This window comes from Protomyctophum bolini (genome assembly GCF_963924005.1).
Source record: "Protomyctophum bolini genome assembly, chromosome: 11".
Taxonomy (NCBI): domain Eukaryota; kingdom Metazoa; phylum Chordata; class Actinopteri; order Myctophiformes; family Myctophidae; genus Protomyctophum; species Protomyctophum bolini.
The window spans coordinates 24,227,268-24,243,237 of NC_137872.1; the positions used below are offsets into that span (position 1 = coordinate 24,227,268).

The 15,970-nt window shown below is 41.1% G+C and overlaps 2 protein-coding genes across 2 annotated transcripts; one reads left to right on the forward strand and one right to left on the reverse strand.

Annotated features, from left to right (window-relative positions):
• Positions 1 to 6,293: 6,293 nt before the first annotated feature.
• On the reverse strand, positions 6,294 to 10,167 carry tnfsf14 (TNF superfamily member 14; the record flags this gene model as incomplete). Its single annotated transcript, XM_080775099.1, has 4 exons — positions 6,294 to 6,682; positions 7,268 to 7,342; positions 7,491 to 7,524; positions 9,967 to 10,167. 4 exons carry the CDS (start codon positions 10,165 to 10,167, stop codon positions 6,294 to 6,296), a joined length of 699 nt encoding a protein of 232 aa, XP_080631225.1.
• Positions 10,168 to 11,974: 1,807 nt separating this feature from the next.
• On the forward strand, positions 11,975 to 15,924 carry LOC308324784 (transmembrane emp24 domain-containing protein 1-like). Its single transcript, XM_080777070.1, has 4 exons — positions 11,975 to 12,091; positions 14,252 to 14,349; positions 15,196 to 15,391; positions 15,698 to 15,924. Exons 1-4 carry the CDS (start codon positions 12,074 to 12,076, stop codon positions 15,914 to 15,916), a joined length of 531 nt encoding a protein of 176 aa, XP_080633196.1. The 5' UTR covers positions 11,975 to 12,073; the 3' UTR covers positions 15,917 to 15,924.
• Positions 15,925 to 15,970: the final 46 nt, after the last annotated feature.

Genomic DNA, 15,970 nt, shown 5'->3' on the forward strand with positions numbered 1-15,970 from the left:
TCACCATCCAGCTGCTGTTCATCACTTACTACTTCACTGGACACCACCGCCAGGTAAAAACATAGCCTATACTGTCATTAGTAGCAATGTATGCGTAAGTGTAAATGTTGAAGAGGGTCACATTAAATATTTAGCTTACCTTAGTTTTTTGCACATAATATTGAGGGCATAAACATGTTTTTATTCACATAATGTTGAGGTCATAAACATGTGTGCTATATACGTATCTTAACATAAATTCAATGCAGAGTATATTACTTTTTTATGTAAATAAATGGTAAATGGTGCATTTATATAGCACCTTTATCCTAAGCTTTTGACAGTACATAGAGTGTGCATTGCATTAACCTATTCCCACACCGATGGTGGAGAAAACTAGTCGTATCAGTTTGCTTTGGTGTACACATACAGCTGTGTACAGTACACCTGCTACAGGGACACACCTGTGCAGTGCATATTTGTGGTGATGGTTTTAAGTATCAGCTGGTGGTGCTACTCAGACTGTGGTCTGAGTGTATAGATACAGAAAAAAACTAAAAACTATCCTTGTCATCTTTATGCATATTTAGAAAGATATATCTTGTCGCATGTGTTGTCTTTACAGTATATGTTTTTGTTTATTTTTTAGAGGCCAATGTTTTAAATCATTATCAATCAAATAATTAAGTCATTATTTCCCAAGGTCCCAAGGTTTTAATGCATATTTTGAATATTATATTTATGGGAGAACACAGACTAAGACTTAGACCTTTGTATCATGACCAGTAAGGAAACTGTCACATATTTTAGGCTCTTTTCGACGTTCAGAAGTGCTCATCTCTTTCGAAACGACAATTAAAATAACATATTCTGTTCATTTTTCTTTTTAATATTTCGCTGACTGACATGAGCATCGCCCATGTCAGTCTACAATCTCACAACACCAGTGGTGGAAAGTAACTAAGTACATTTATTTAAGTAGCCTACTGTACTTAAGCATAATTTTGAGGTATTTGTACTTTACTTGAGTATTTCCAAATATTTACTTCTACTCCACTACATTTCAGAGGCAAATATTGTACTTTTACTCCACTACAATTATTTGAAGTTGTTAGTTACTTTGTAGATTATGATTATTATAACAAAACATACATTAACCACTTCAGCCCTCTATACATTTGAAAATTCTCCGCTCCGTCATTTTGATATATGCCTGCACAACACCTCGCAATGTGAGGCGTTGTGAAAAACTATTTCCGCCTCTTACTCACTTCACTGTCATCTGTGAGTGAGTAAATTACTAAATAGTTATGTATTCCCCCCTGACTGACCACTGACTTAGAGAACCTAACATGACATAACTGAGGTCAGGTTCTTCATTGCTTCTGACTCTCACCTCCACCCTAATGTTGTGTCTTGGCAGAAACCTGATGTTATAAGCATAACATAACATAATAACCCTGAAGAAGGCAGGTTATCTGTCCGAAACGTTGGTTTCTCTGTGTCCTCAATAAAAGTGTGGCATTGGCATCTACGAGTGTGCTATAATTTTTTTTCATTCAGAAACTGCATTATTGCATTATATTACCACATTGTGGAAATGTATCTCTCCATATTGTGCTCAAATTTCTGACTTTGTTTAAGGACACAGGTTTGATTATCATATCAGAAAAAAACATTCTCAAGAAAATGTTTGTCTTTTTACAGCCGACGAAGAAACCAGCCGGCAAAATGGTCTCTGCACAGGCCACTTCAGGTATGCCATTCATGCAGTAGGGCTATCTCCATTCATGCAGTAGGGCCAGTAGGCCTATCTCCATTCATGCAGTAGGGCCAGTAGGCCTATCTCCATTCATGCAGTAGGGCCAGTAGGCCTATCTCCATTCATGCAGTAGGGCCAGTAGGCCAATCTCCATTCATGCATTAGGGCCAGTAGGCCTATCTCCATTCATGCATTAGGGCCAGTAGGCCTATCTCCATTCATGCAGTAGGGCCAGTAGGCCTATCTCCATTCATGCATTAGGGCCAGTAGGCCTATCTCCATTCATGCATTAGGGCCAGTAGAACTATCTCCATTCATGCAGTAGGGCCAGTAGGCCTATCTCCATTCATGCATTAGGGCCAGTAGGCCTATCTCCATTCATGCATTAGGGCCAGTAGGCCTATCTCCATTCATGCATTAGGGCCAGTAGGCCTATCTCCATTCATGCATTAGGGCCAGTAGGCCTATCTCCATTCATGCATTAGGGCCAGTAGAACTATCTCCATTCATGCATTAGGGCCAGTAGGCCTATCTCCATTCATGCAGTAGGGCCAGTAGGCCTATCTCCATTCATGCAGTAGGGCCAGTAGGCCTATCTCCATTCATGCATTAGGGCCAGTAGGCCTATCTCCATTCATGCATTAGGGCCAGTAGAACTATCTCCATTCATGCAGTAGGGCCAGTAGGCCTATCTCCATTCATGCATTAGGGCCAGTAGAACTATCTCCATTCATGCAGTAGGGCCAGTAGAACTATCTCCATTCATGCAGTAGGGCCAGTAGGCCTATCTCCATTCATGCATTAGGGCCAGTAGGCCTATCTCCATTCATGCAGTAGGGCTATCATTATTTAAATCATACTTGACTCTTTCTCAGTGGATAAATCAAGCAACTATCTGATTTAGGAGATCACAAATCTGACAATGTATGCACTCACTGTATACACTGGTTTGAATATACCCATGGCAAGTACACTGTAAAACCAGAGCATTCTTTTTATTTTTTAACTCCGAGTTGACCACTTAAACACTATTCTTAGTAAAATGGACCGAGTTAAATCTGTACTTGGTCTGCTTTTTTCCGACCTAAACCAATCTCTTTGCCAATTAAGCTTTTACTACACAGTAAAAGACGTTATTTACGTTAAGCCCCAGACAGTTGTATTATTTAGTGAAGTCTTCTGCACGGTGGTCATCTGCAGCAATATTGGTGTGCAACCTTTTTGTTAAACCCCAGAAAGTTCCCCTTGTATAGTACACCACAAACCACAGCCTAGGACAGGTGACACCTGTTTGACAAATATGAGCGGTTGAAAGACCAGACAGCATCATTCTATGTAACAGAAAAAAAGAAAATAAGATTGTTTCAAACTCTTCTTTACTTCATCTACAGTGGAGAGTGGAAAGATTAAATGGAGACTGAAGAATACAGAAAATCTGCCACTAAGCCTTGAGGATGGAGATATGACCATGACTATAAAAGAGGATGGATACTACTTTTTGTTTCTACAAGTGACAATTCCCACACGGGAGAAGGGTAAGGTGCACACGGTCCACGTCAAGAAGAACAGTGCCGTTCCCGCTTTCCTAGAGGGAGAGATCGCAAACTCGTCCCTTAGCACAGGCTTCCTTGGTAGGGTCGCCCAGCTGCCTGCCAGGACGAAGCTGGTGGTCACCATAGAGCCCGCAGCGGAGATCAACGTCAACTCTGGTAGCCGCCTAGGAGTCATCTACCTGCCTGACCACGAAGATCACAGTGATAGCTATAGGTGTGGAGGGTGTTGATGTCAAACACAAACAGACCCTGCTCTTTGGACTTCTCTCTCCACACGTTGCTTTACATATTTGTAAATGGTCTGCATTAAGTGCATTTCCAGTAAATGGTCTGCATTTCAAGGGTGTCTCTATCCAGAGTGCTTAACAATGTGCATTACATTCACACACGACAGCATGATGCATGATGATGATGCAACGAGGCAACCACGGGAAGGCACCACTGGGAGCAGTTAGGGCCGGGGTTCAGTGTCTTGCTCAAGCACACTTTGATATTAAGCCAGGAGGCTTAATATCAAAGTGTGCTTGAGCAAGACACTGTTCAGTGTCACTGTTCAGTGTCACAGTGACACTGTTCAGTGTCTTGCTCAAGCACACTTTGATATTAAGCCAGGAGGCTTAATATGAAAGTGTGCTTGAGCAAGACACTGAACCCCAATTGAACCAGGAATATTCTGCTATACCCGAACAGCCACTACTCCTGAGCCACTGCCACACACATCACATTCAACACATGCCCAAGTCTCGACTGGATTTATTTCCACCACTTAAAGCCGCACTCTGTAATTTTCCATGTCCTGCACAAGATACAAACCTGGGTCCCCACTCCCTAGGATTGTGTTTTTACCAATGAGCTAATAGAGCAGCACACCTTCTTCGTAAGCATCAGTTTTCAGTGAATGTTTTACCCCAGAATAGAGATCATAATAGGGTTTAAGTTGTTAAGGTTCTACTTTTTAGGGCAGTTTAGCTGTTTTTATTTCTTATATCAAATATAGGACATTTTGTCATGGCTTTCCAGTTCACGATTGAATCTTTAGCTCTCTCTCTCTCACTCCTCTGAGTCTGAAACCTAATTACAGTAAAGGTCATGGAAAAAGCTTTGGGTTGTTGTTTGGTACTGTTTTTTATTTATTCAGAATAGGTACATTTATTGAAGGAGTGCCTACAACAATGTGTCAATGATTGTATCACACTATAAATGTGCCATTTCATCATAACATTATATCTGCTGCTTTATATTTATATTTTGACATTTATATGTGCTCTGTTTTATTGGTTATTCTCACAGAACGGGTCAGTTACGATTACTTTATTTCACTATGTGACCAATGGTGACAACGTCTGATGTTACAGATAGTCACGAATGTACAGACTTCTTACTTGATTTCGGCATTGGTTTCATAGAATATAATTAAAGTTCAAAGAACTTGAAGAAAATGACTGATCACTGTGTGTTTCAAAATGTTACAGTATGTCAAAGACAATAAATGGAGAAACTAAGAAAATATTTGTATTTTATTTATGTTGGATGTTAATTCTTCATATCTCTCCTATAAGAGTTGATCATGACTTTCGTTCTTTATCAAACTAATTTAGTGGCAAATAGAAGTGGTTCTTCTGCTATTTTTTTTACTGCTATTTATAGCATATTCTATTGTTTACTAATAGTGAATTGTCTTGTCTTTAGTTTTAGATAAGAAAGTCTTTATACATACATACATAAATACATGCCATACATACATGTATATACCACCATATACTGTATACCGATAGTTTGGCTATTTGAAAATAGCTAATCTAAAACCTCAAAACGTGCCACATTTGTACCTTATAATTTTTACCTTTTTCGTTGTTGTGTACATTTAAAAAACTTTTGCTGCCAACACTTTTGTATGTATGTACATTTTGAATTGCAGACTTTTCCTTGAAACAGAGCATTTATACATTGCTGTGTGTAGGTACTTTTGCTCAAGTAAAATTATTTGAGTACGTTTTGCACCACCGGAAATGAGTCAGCGATACACGATACAGAGCCATGTGTTGCTACCTGCTGTTCTGTTCACATCTCCCTCAGTCGTCCCCACCTCCACTTCCTCTGCACAGAATGTTTCTGCGAACAGGGCACAGCTGAACGGAAAGAGCCACAGAGCATTTGCGTGAGAGAGAAAGATGGAGAGAGATACAGCGCTTCTTTTCCATGACCAATGGCAAAAAATCTAAAATCTATGGGCTATGAGACCATGAAACACATGGCTATGATGAGTTTGCTAAATGTTTGATATTCAATTCACTAAAAATAATATATATACAGTATATACAAAAGATATTTTTTGATCAACAAATTAATTCTGTTCATCACTGGAGAGTTAAGATAAATTGCATACTTGTGTTTTTCAGAAACAATGGAAACCATGACCAATTCATTCATAAACAAGACTCCAGTGGTTGTGATCTGAACTAAATTATCGTTGTAGGCGTGTGTAGAGTAGACATTGTGGTTAGCTGCTAACGTATGTTAACTGAGTGGGTGGATATTCTGCTTCTGAGACCACTCATCAGAAGCTATACAGGACAGCCTAGCCAAGACATGCAAGAGTTTACTCCACATACATAAAACCCAGGTGTGGATTGTTACCGAACCCAGAAGACGCCCAACAACTCTGAATGTTTGTGATGTCTTGACATTCATGTCAATAACAGAGCCCCACACTAAATTGCAAAACATCTTGTGCTTATGAAGGATAAAAATGATCTAATAGTTATGTTAGATCATATGTTATTGATTAGATGTTATGCTTTATATAATTTAAAAAGCTCAGAGATAATCGCAAGAAAAACAAGCTGAGTTAGACTGATGTTTACTATTCAATACATTGAAAGAGTAAAAATACAAAACATAATTTTGATCAACAAAATTAAGTCCTTTAATCAGTGGAGAGTTAAGACAAATTGCATACATAGTATGAGGCTGTACCTCCCCCATTGAGAAACACTATTCTATATCATGTATGCACCAAAATAGTTTTCATGGGCCCAGAGCTGTACAATCTGTGAGGTGTTGCTCACTTCAACAAAGAGGCTGTCTGTTTTGAACAGGTGAAACACTCCACCCAAGTAGCTGTTTGATCGTACCTGTCCTTTTCCTGAGTTGTGCGAGTATTTTCTGGACTCCAGAAGGATTATAGGCTTACCCCGGTAACGTGGTTTATCGACCTTGACACAGTGGTTGAATGCATTGTGTTCCGTGAAGTACACTTTGGAATAGACATAGTAGTAGCCCTCCGTTTGAATGACAAGTTTTCCATCTTTGTACTCCATCTCACGGAGGATGTCTGGGTCCTTGCTCCATGACATGATCTTAACTCCACGGGCCTGCTTTTGACTGGCTGGAAAACAGAGCAGATAATGGTCACAGATTACAATTTACACAATTTAGGCATTTAGCAGACTCTTAATCCAGAGCGGTTTACAGCGGTTTGCACCTGGGACGTATCCTCAGTGAAGTATCCTGAGGTCAACAGGGTTTCGGGTCTACGAACATCATACCCCTCACTCAGGCGACCCAGCCGGGGTGATCAAGTCCCGACTTACGTCCCAGTAGCTACCCTCAATCAGTCCCACTAGGTGACTAGGGCAAAACCAGGGCCACACAATCCGTTGGAACTACTCCAGAACTACCCTGCTAGGGCTGGGAGGTATACGCTTCTGGCGCATGGAAGGACTAGGCTCTGTGGGTTCACTCCTGTCCGGGCTTCTTCCGACTACGGCGGAAGATTATACATGGTAAAATAGAAGCATTTGCTTTATATAAATAAACTGACAGCTAATTATTTGTGCTTGTGAACCTTCTGGTCAGTGCTCTATCAGATATTGTGGGAAGACGGTGATGAAATATCAATCATCACTGAGCAGTGTTAGATGGTACTAATCCACCCATATGAGAGCTCAACTTTGAAAGGTAAAGATCTCACCTTGCAGATGTGCAACAGGTTTGGAAGGCAGGACCACAGGGTTTGGTGGTTGTTTAGTTGGTGGTGGAACAGCTTCTGTGTTGGGAAAGGTCATTTTAATAAATGACCAAATGACCAAAATAATAATAAACGGAAAGGAACGGTTTTGGACTATGTTTCCACTCAACAGTAACAATATGATGAACTTAATTAATGGAACAGGGAATAAAAGACTGATACATACCTCCAATACGTTTTGAAGCACTTGCTGACTCCGTCTAGAGTGAGAAAGAAATGGATTACTCCTTGGTACAGAACAATATGAGCGTGTGTGTGTGTGTGTGTGTGTGTGTGTGTGTGTGTGTGTGTTTGCGTACATGCGTGCATGTGTTTTTTGCTGTCCTTGCCTGGGTCTCAAGTTAGCCTGCGTCGTGGTTCATTTTGGAATGTTTTAATGTTTTTATTGACTTTGTGCTGATCTACTCTCCCACTTTGTGACAGGGGTATGCTACCAATATGATTGGGAAGGAGAAAGCAAAGGGAATGGGAGAATGTTGGTGGCAAACATGTCCTTGTGCTGTCAACTACAAATCAATGTATACTATGCTCAATGTGTGTGCGTGCGTGTGTTGGTGCAGTCCAGGATCACTGGAACTATCTAGAAGATATGGATATATATGCCTCAGCCTAAAATCTTCATGATTTGAGTCATTTTCAAAAATCCACCTGTTGGTGTCGCTGTAACTGGCCAATGTGAAAAGGGTGGGATATATTCCTCAGCCTAGTATGAAAGTCTGTGAAAGATTCCACGTAAATTGCACGCTGCATGCCTTCATGATTTGAGTCATTTTCAAAAATCCACCTGTTGGTGGCGCTGTAAGTCTGTCACAGACTCCAGGTCCCCAGCTAAATCTTTAACTCTAACAAGTACTGTACTTTTAGGCAGACATAGAATAGTACAACATAACCATGGGGACATTGTTTAGGTTGCCATCGCCATGAAAGGGTAATTTTGATGGCTAGGAAATAATTTCAGCAGGCTAAAGGTTGTGATGATTTTTTTTAAAACATTTCATCCTAAAAGCTAAATGTTGACCCAAAAGCTAGAATCCAGAAAACAAAACAAACCTACAGCTGGAGTTGCTCTGTTGAGAATACATGGGAAATTGATCACAGGCATTCTAGGTCTAGTAGGCTATAGGCCTACCCATAATCCAGTTCCTTGCAGGGTTTATGCAGCTCGGACTCGGTCATTGTACTTATTTTTCAAAATTGTTCAAAAATAGCAGATGTACTGTAAGCTTGCAGCGTGCCACGCAGCGCTCGTCGCTCTGCTATTTTTTTTGAGTGGTGCAACCACTCCTACAATCAGCAATGTCCATGTACCTACCTGTGTGTGTGTGTACCTGTGCACATGAGCCTGAGTATGTTACTGATTTATACCAGTAGGGGGCGGCAGAAACAGAGGGAGGGGTAGTGCTGTGTAATGAGAGAGAGAGAGAGAGAGAGAGAGAGAGAGAGGGGGGGGGGGGGGAATTGCACCACTCAGTTCACACGTGTGTGATTTTTTGAGTGGTGCAACCACTCCTACAATCAGCAATGTCCATGTACCTACCTGTGTGTGTGTGTACCTGTGCACATGAGCCTGAGTATGTTACTGATTTATACCAGTAGGGGGCGGCAGAAACAGAGGGAGGGGTAGTGCTGTGTAATGAGAGAGAGAGAGAGAGAGAGAGAGAGAGAGAGGGGGGGGGGGGGGAATTGCACCACTCAGTTCACACGTGTGTGATTTTTTTAGATACCGGTAGCTATAGTAGTAGATCGCAGGTACCATGCAGTAAACAGACCACCTCCTGTGCGTGGAAACGGAAACTGCGCTGTATTGCAAAGGCACCTGACCAGACCAGACCAACGTCACGGAACATAAAGAACGTGTTACTGCCTGGAACGTAATGTCTCCGAAATTAAGTTAAGGCTAAGTTACTTCTCCATCTCCACTCCATCCTCTTCCCCATATAGTGAAATCATTTCACCATTCAGCACTTTTAAAATAAAAACAATCACTGGCATGATGGGGGGGAGGGGATCGCTTTCATTTCTGTCTTAAAGGGATAGTTCAGATTTTTTTAATTTAAGAGTATGAAGGCCCAATCCCAATTGCCTCCCTCAAGCCCTGAGCCCTGAACCCTCATTGACTTTAGTGACGTTAGCTGTAAGTGCTTGAGGGTGAGAGGCTGCCATTCATGACACTTTGCATCACCTTATTCTCAAAGTACTAAATACTGTACACATTTGAGGAATTCAATGTTTTGATCAAATATGAAATGAATATAAGGTGTTTGACAACAATAAATGTTAGGGTGAAAGTGAGACTCTCAGCTAAAGAGAGAGCAGAATAGAACAAAGATCAGGGACCAGGGTTGAACCAAAGTGACATGCACACAAGGAGAGGCAGCAAGACAGGATGCCACAGGCATGTCAGGGTTAGTCTTTAGAGAGGTTTGTTTGATTTAAAGGGCCACTCCTTTGCAACCAGATCTTATTTTAAGGATGTTTGGGAAACAAGAAAAACTTTCCTGGGATTTTTATGTGGGTAATTTGTGTTTTTAGATATTTTAGTATTTCAAAGTGTCTGTGATGTCATGGACACTGGTCTCACTGCTGCTGCTTTATTAGACATGGGTGAGCTATTATAGTAGAGACAATTTGTTAGTTCTTACCAGGCCAGGGCGGTAGAGACGATAGATGAGGCAGGCTTCGATGGCCATGCCAAACAGTGCCACGCTCACCAGGAAGAACAGCACGGTCTGAGCCACCTTGCCACTCCGTGGCGGCCGTTTGATCGTGGGAGGCATTGGAGGGTAGGCCCCGTGGCTGTCCACTACAAACACAGAGGGATACTGGGAACTGCCCTGATCCATGGCTTCAGTTCAGTTCAGTGTTCTGCTCTCAAACAGGAGATGTATGAAAGGATTAAATGATCATCGAGGAGAGGATGCGTTCACGTTGTAGTCCAAAGGGCTCAGGGGAGCAATGAAGACTTCCGTGTAGTGAGAATGAGTATATTAGTGTGGGTGGGATTGCACTACAGTTGATTCAAGATGCAAGGCAAGTCAGACAAGAACTGTAAACCACATCCAGTAATGTCTCACTATAAATCACATAGACACCCCTAGACTCACAGCAGGGGCAAGTAAAGCAAAAAGATGACTAGTTAATCCACAGCTATAGAGATTTACAAGTCCACGGGTAGAAAACGAACATATTAAATTGAGAGACCATGTACAATGCATTTTAAACTCCCCTTTTACGGCCTCCCACTTGATAACAACAATGTTGAAATATCTCAAATTTTAGACTTCCTCTCTTTCTCACTTCCACTAAATGTAAAACAACTATGACTTGTGACAGTGAACACATGCACAGTACGTATGCACTTATAGGTCGTTCTAAACTGCAAGCCACCTTGTTGTTACAAGTTTGTGTGTTCTTTGTTCTTTTATGTCTTATCACTTTCTATCAGGGAGTGCCAATATTTAACACATGGGCGGAAAATAACTGGGATATGATCATATGCATATTTAACACAGAAATAACAGGGAAAACCCTATAACAATTTGATAAAAACTTTTTCCAGTTGATCATTATTATTATTGTTATTAAAAGTCATCCGAGTAATCACTCTCTCTGATTGATGCATCTGATCTGGATCACTGCCGAGTACAAAATCACTGTCACTTTCTGATGAGGAAGAAGGCATGTCTGAAGAGGATGTAGGATTATTTCCTGCCGCGTGGGTGGAGCTTCTTTTCCATCCACCAGCTGTCTAAAAACCGGACTACCTGTGAGTGGGGAGTTGGCTGATGAATGAATATCAACATCCTAATACATCCTGATACTGGGGGGTCAAATTATGACAGGCAATTCCTGCTGTCAAAATATGACCCCCCCAGTCAAAAAACACTTTGTTTGAAATAGACACTCATGCTTTCCAAGGTGTGATTTGGGCTGGGAGGAGGAGTAGGACTAAGGCCCTGTGTGGAACGCAGGCTCACGCAGCCAGAGATTCTAGTCCAGGTAGGCAACCTTTATTATCAGAAGAGCCATTTTTGGCCCAAAAACGTATTACAATTCTATCTGGAGCCGCAAAATATGTTTGCTTTAATAAAGCAAACTTTAAGTATTTGTGATTTTTCTGGTCTTTCAATATTACATTTTATTGTTTGCTAATTTCTCAAAGCATATCAAGTATAGGCTACTGTACCAGTAAGCCATCATTGATTTTCTTTCATTAAATTTGATTCTTATTTTTATCTGGTGTATGTATAAGCAACATTGTTTTGCAATATCAAAATTAAAGAATAACTTCATGCTTCAGGCTCTTCTGATAATACAGGTTGCCTACCCCGCCTGGACTAGAACTGGCTGCGCCTCTGGCTGCGTCCCACACAGGGGCGCCACCTCTGCAGTATTGGAGGCGGACAGGTGGCAACTGGTCAGATTTCTACAGCGCTATTGGTCTAAAACAACTTTGGTCAAGAAGGTCCATGATTTTTGTTTTGTTTTACCACAGTAGGGATATTAGTTTATAGTAACAAAGTTGTAATATCGAAATAAATCGCAATAGACAGGAATTATAGCCTCGCAATGCACTGCGAATGGATATTGTCTAGTGTTTCTGCAAAACTTTATGTGCTGACATGGTTTGCGCTTGTTATGGACTTGACTTTCGGTTTGGGAAAAACAAACCAAGACTCTCAATTCACAATCTTATTACCTGCTGGGAAAACGGAATGTTTTTTCCAAACCACTGCGGAAAATTGGAGTATGGAAATAGAATACCAGGTAATCTCTCTCCTTCTCTTCCTCGAATCAATGATTGGAGGTTTATATATTTAATCAATAGGTCTACTCTACTGGAAAGTGGAAACCATCCGCTGAACACGTGGAAATGGACTTTGATCAGAGCAGAGCACAGTGCTGTGAGTGACCCTACAGTTTCAGAGCCTTAAAAAAAGAAAAACAATCCCACCATGACCCACTCCAAGGCTTTTGAAAGGTACAAGCCACCATATACTCAGCCCTCACTGACCCCTAGGCTTAGCATGTGTAGTCAGACTATAGTCTGTCAGGTCAGAGTGGACCTCCCCCCCCTACCGTCCTCAAACATCTGACACATTTCTGTGGGGCATGATGAACACTATAGAGCCGATTGCTGAATAACTGTAATGATGGATATTCCTTATGCAGACCGGTTTTTATCTCACCTGCTATAAACACATTATTATTTTCATAGATTTCTCACAAGGTCTGCTGATATGCTGTTCAAGTGTTGTATCTTATAGAGAATCAATTATTGGATTTAATGTTTGTTTTTCAACTATGCTTGTTTAAGAAAATGCCATAGACAATAAAGAGAAATGTAATGTTTGTGTTGAGGACTAAAACAAACATTATTTTTCCTGCTCCTTTCCTTTTCTTGTAGGGAATATGTTAAAAAGTACAAGGTAAAATGAATAAAACCATAAATGAAATGGTATGATAACATCCTAGCAATCCTGGATAAAACACAACAACAAAGCACAGCTCAGTCAGTTATACTACAGTTCTGTGAGCTATATAACCTTGAGTTTATGCACAAGGTTTATGCACTGTAAAATCCAATTTAACTCTGGAGATGAAGGTTTTACGGTCCTGCGGGGGACTGCATTTGAATATGAAAAGCAGAGAGCGGTAGACCTACTGTAGAGAGACAGATAAGGCCAAGCCCGGCATGTGAGCTGGGTCTCTGGGAGGCAGAACATGCGGTACTAGTATAGTCTTGTGATGTGAATAATCTCACGTTGCTGTAACACAGTGGTTCTCAACCTTTTCAGCCTGTGAACCCCCAAAATAATTATATTTGAACTGGGTGTTGATAAGCACTTGTAATGTAAGAGTGGCAGTTACATTTTCAGTTCCACAGATAAATAGTGAAAAAAAATAATATGGACCAGTTTAGTTTTTGCTTTTGTTTCCAGTAGACTGGATTACTGTAATGGTCTGCTCACAGGACTTTCAAACAAAGCTCTTCGTCAACTCCAACTGATTCAGAATGCTGTGGCTAGAGTCCTGACAAAAACTAGGAAATATGACCATATTACACCAGTCCTAAAATCCTTACATTGGCTACCAGTGTCCCAGATAATTGATTTAAAAAATGTGTTACTTGTCTACAAATCTGTTTGTGGCTTTGGGCCCAGTTACATCTCAGACATGTTGAAGCCATATGAACCCTCCAGAACCCTTAGGTCATCTGGGGCTGGCCTACTGATAGTTCACCCGATAGTAGGAACAAAACATATTATGCACCACACACCTGGAATAACATTCCAGGTTACATTAGGAAATCCCCAAACATAGCCGTTTTTAAGTCCAATTTAAAAACGTATTTATTTAACATTGCATATCCCAGTGATGTCTAATAACAGCTAGGTCTTGCCTGGACTTTAAATTAGCTGTGTTTTCTGTTTCTATTAAAGGTGGGAGTATTTGTTGTAATTTATATGCTCCTATATCTTATTTTAATTGTATCTATTATAAATCTGTATTCGTTTTAAAGTGCACTGTTGCACTCTGTATTTGTTTTGATTCTGTAAAGCACTTTGAATTGCCGTGTGTATGAAAAGTGCTATATAAATAAAATGGCCTTGCCTTGCCTAGTAGTTTGTTGATTCCTTTTGATGCAGTAGCAGCCTAATGGTCTTTTTCTTTTCTTTCTTGTCGGTATTAAAAAAAAGTCATCCCAGATGACAGTGAACTGACAATTTAAGGACATTTTTGAACATCATGTGGTGACCCCTGTATGGGGTCCCGACCCACAGATTGAGAACCACTGCTGTAACAGTACACTAATGCCTATGCTCTGTCATATGATTAGTGTCTAATTAAATCAGCCTTAAATTAATAGCCTTGAATGTCTTTGTGTTTCCACTATAGAATCTCTTCTTCTTTCCCCTATACCAGGTGATAGCAGGGTCTGGTCTGGATGTGGGCTTCACCCTCATCTCCCCCAATGGATATAAGATGGTCTCCGACTTCAGGAGATCTGATGGAATCCACACGTAAGTTGTAGATTTCTATAGGGCTGGTTTTATTCTGCATACACAATAACATCCCCAATGGCCAGTATGGGACCCCCAAAATACCTATAGCTAATGAGCTTTTGAAAAGTGGTGTAGCCTACAGACAGAAACACACCACAATCACAATATTAATTTTGCAGTTATAAAATCATCAGAAATCATCTCTTTCCGGCCAATCACAATTTACGTCCTCACTTTTGTCTTCAATGTTGTTTACACAATGTTTGTGTTTACACAAACCTTCAAACTAGTCATAGGTGGTGGTAGCAAAACAATATGCTGATTGTCACACTTGATTTCAGACTGTTTCACTGAGTGACATCAAGAGCAGACAATAGAAAGACTTGGGTTTTCTACCTGCATGTGAGGACAGTTGTATAATAATTTTATATTATATATATTCTTTTAACTAGTTCTCATATAAATGTGCTTGTGAACAGGCCACTGGTGTGAAAATATCAAAAAATAACATAGGCCTAGTTCAATTAGAATAGTATTCATTCTTGGATAGCTTTTTGAACCCTGAAACAAAGACTCTTATTAGGATTCTGTGAAAATATACGTTATGTTCTGCCGTTCCCAGGAATGGAACCGGGAACCTTTAGGCCACCTAAAGAAATCAAGTTTAATGGTACAAAACTCATCTCACGTAAGAGTGATGCTAAACATGATGAAAGCTATTAAACCTGAAACACAAGTAAATAAACCGGCTGAAATGTACCAAAAATGACCATAATGACCATTATGACAGTCTTCCGCGATGAGTCAATGTTTAGTTTAAGTTATGTTTAGCAGTTAAACGTGTGGTCCTTCTATTCCCCCCAGAGTGGATCTCACCGAGGTTGGAGACTACCGGCTGTGCTTCGACAACAGCTTCAGTAAGTTGGCGGAGAAGATGGTGTTCTTCGAGGTGATCATCAGCAGTCAGGACAAGAGCCATGAGGAAGTGGAGGAATGGGCAGACATGGCAGCCGCAGCCACCCAGGACAGCATGGTGCAGTACAAACTGGAGGATTTTAGGGTGAGAGAGTGACCCGGAACAAAACACAGTCTACAGCATTATTCCTCAAACCTTCTAATTTAAAGGACCCCCATAACTCTGTGAGTGTACAAATGGAACCTGGACCCTTGGAACCCTCTCAAGGAACCCTTAGGGTCCGCAGACGCCACTTTGACAACCACTGGTCTACAACAACAACATTTTCTCTCATATACTGTACCACAGGTCCAGCTTCCATTTGTACACTCTCTGAGTTAGAGAGGATTTTACTGTGTGGCACACAATTAATCCGCACTGTTCCTTTTTCTGCACTCTTCCTACTTAAAGGCGACCGTAGAAACCATTCACTGGCACCTGGAGAAGACCCAGAGGGTCCAGACCACGCTGCGTGCCTTCGAGGCCCGGGACCGCTACCTATTGGAAGACAACTTGTGGCGCGTGTCCTTCTGGTCCTGCATCAACCTGCTGGTTATCCTGACTGTGGCCGTCGTTCAGATCTACACGCTGCAGCGCCTCTTCGACAGCAAGAAAAGGGTCTGCACGTAGCACAAGCCTTCGACGGTGTTTGCCAATAATTTCATGACCGGCGAAGAGCCTCCT

What these genes read in the sequence shown, in the direction of transcription:
- LOC308324784 (XM_080777070.1), top strand. An exon ending in AGATCTGATGGAATCCACAC is followed by an intron (nt 14,350 to 15,195) that starts GTAAGTTGTAGA and finishes TATTCCCCCCAG; the next exon opens with AGTGGATCTCACCGAGGTTG. An exon ending in ACAAACTGGAGGATTTTAGG is followed by an intron (nt 15,392 to 15,697) that starts GTGAGAGAGTGA and finishes TCCTACTTAAAG; the next exon opens with GCGACCGTAGAAACCATTCA.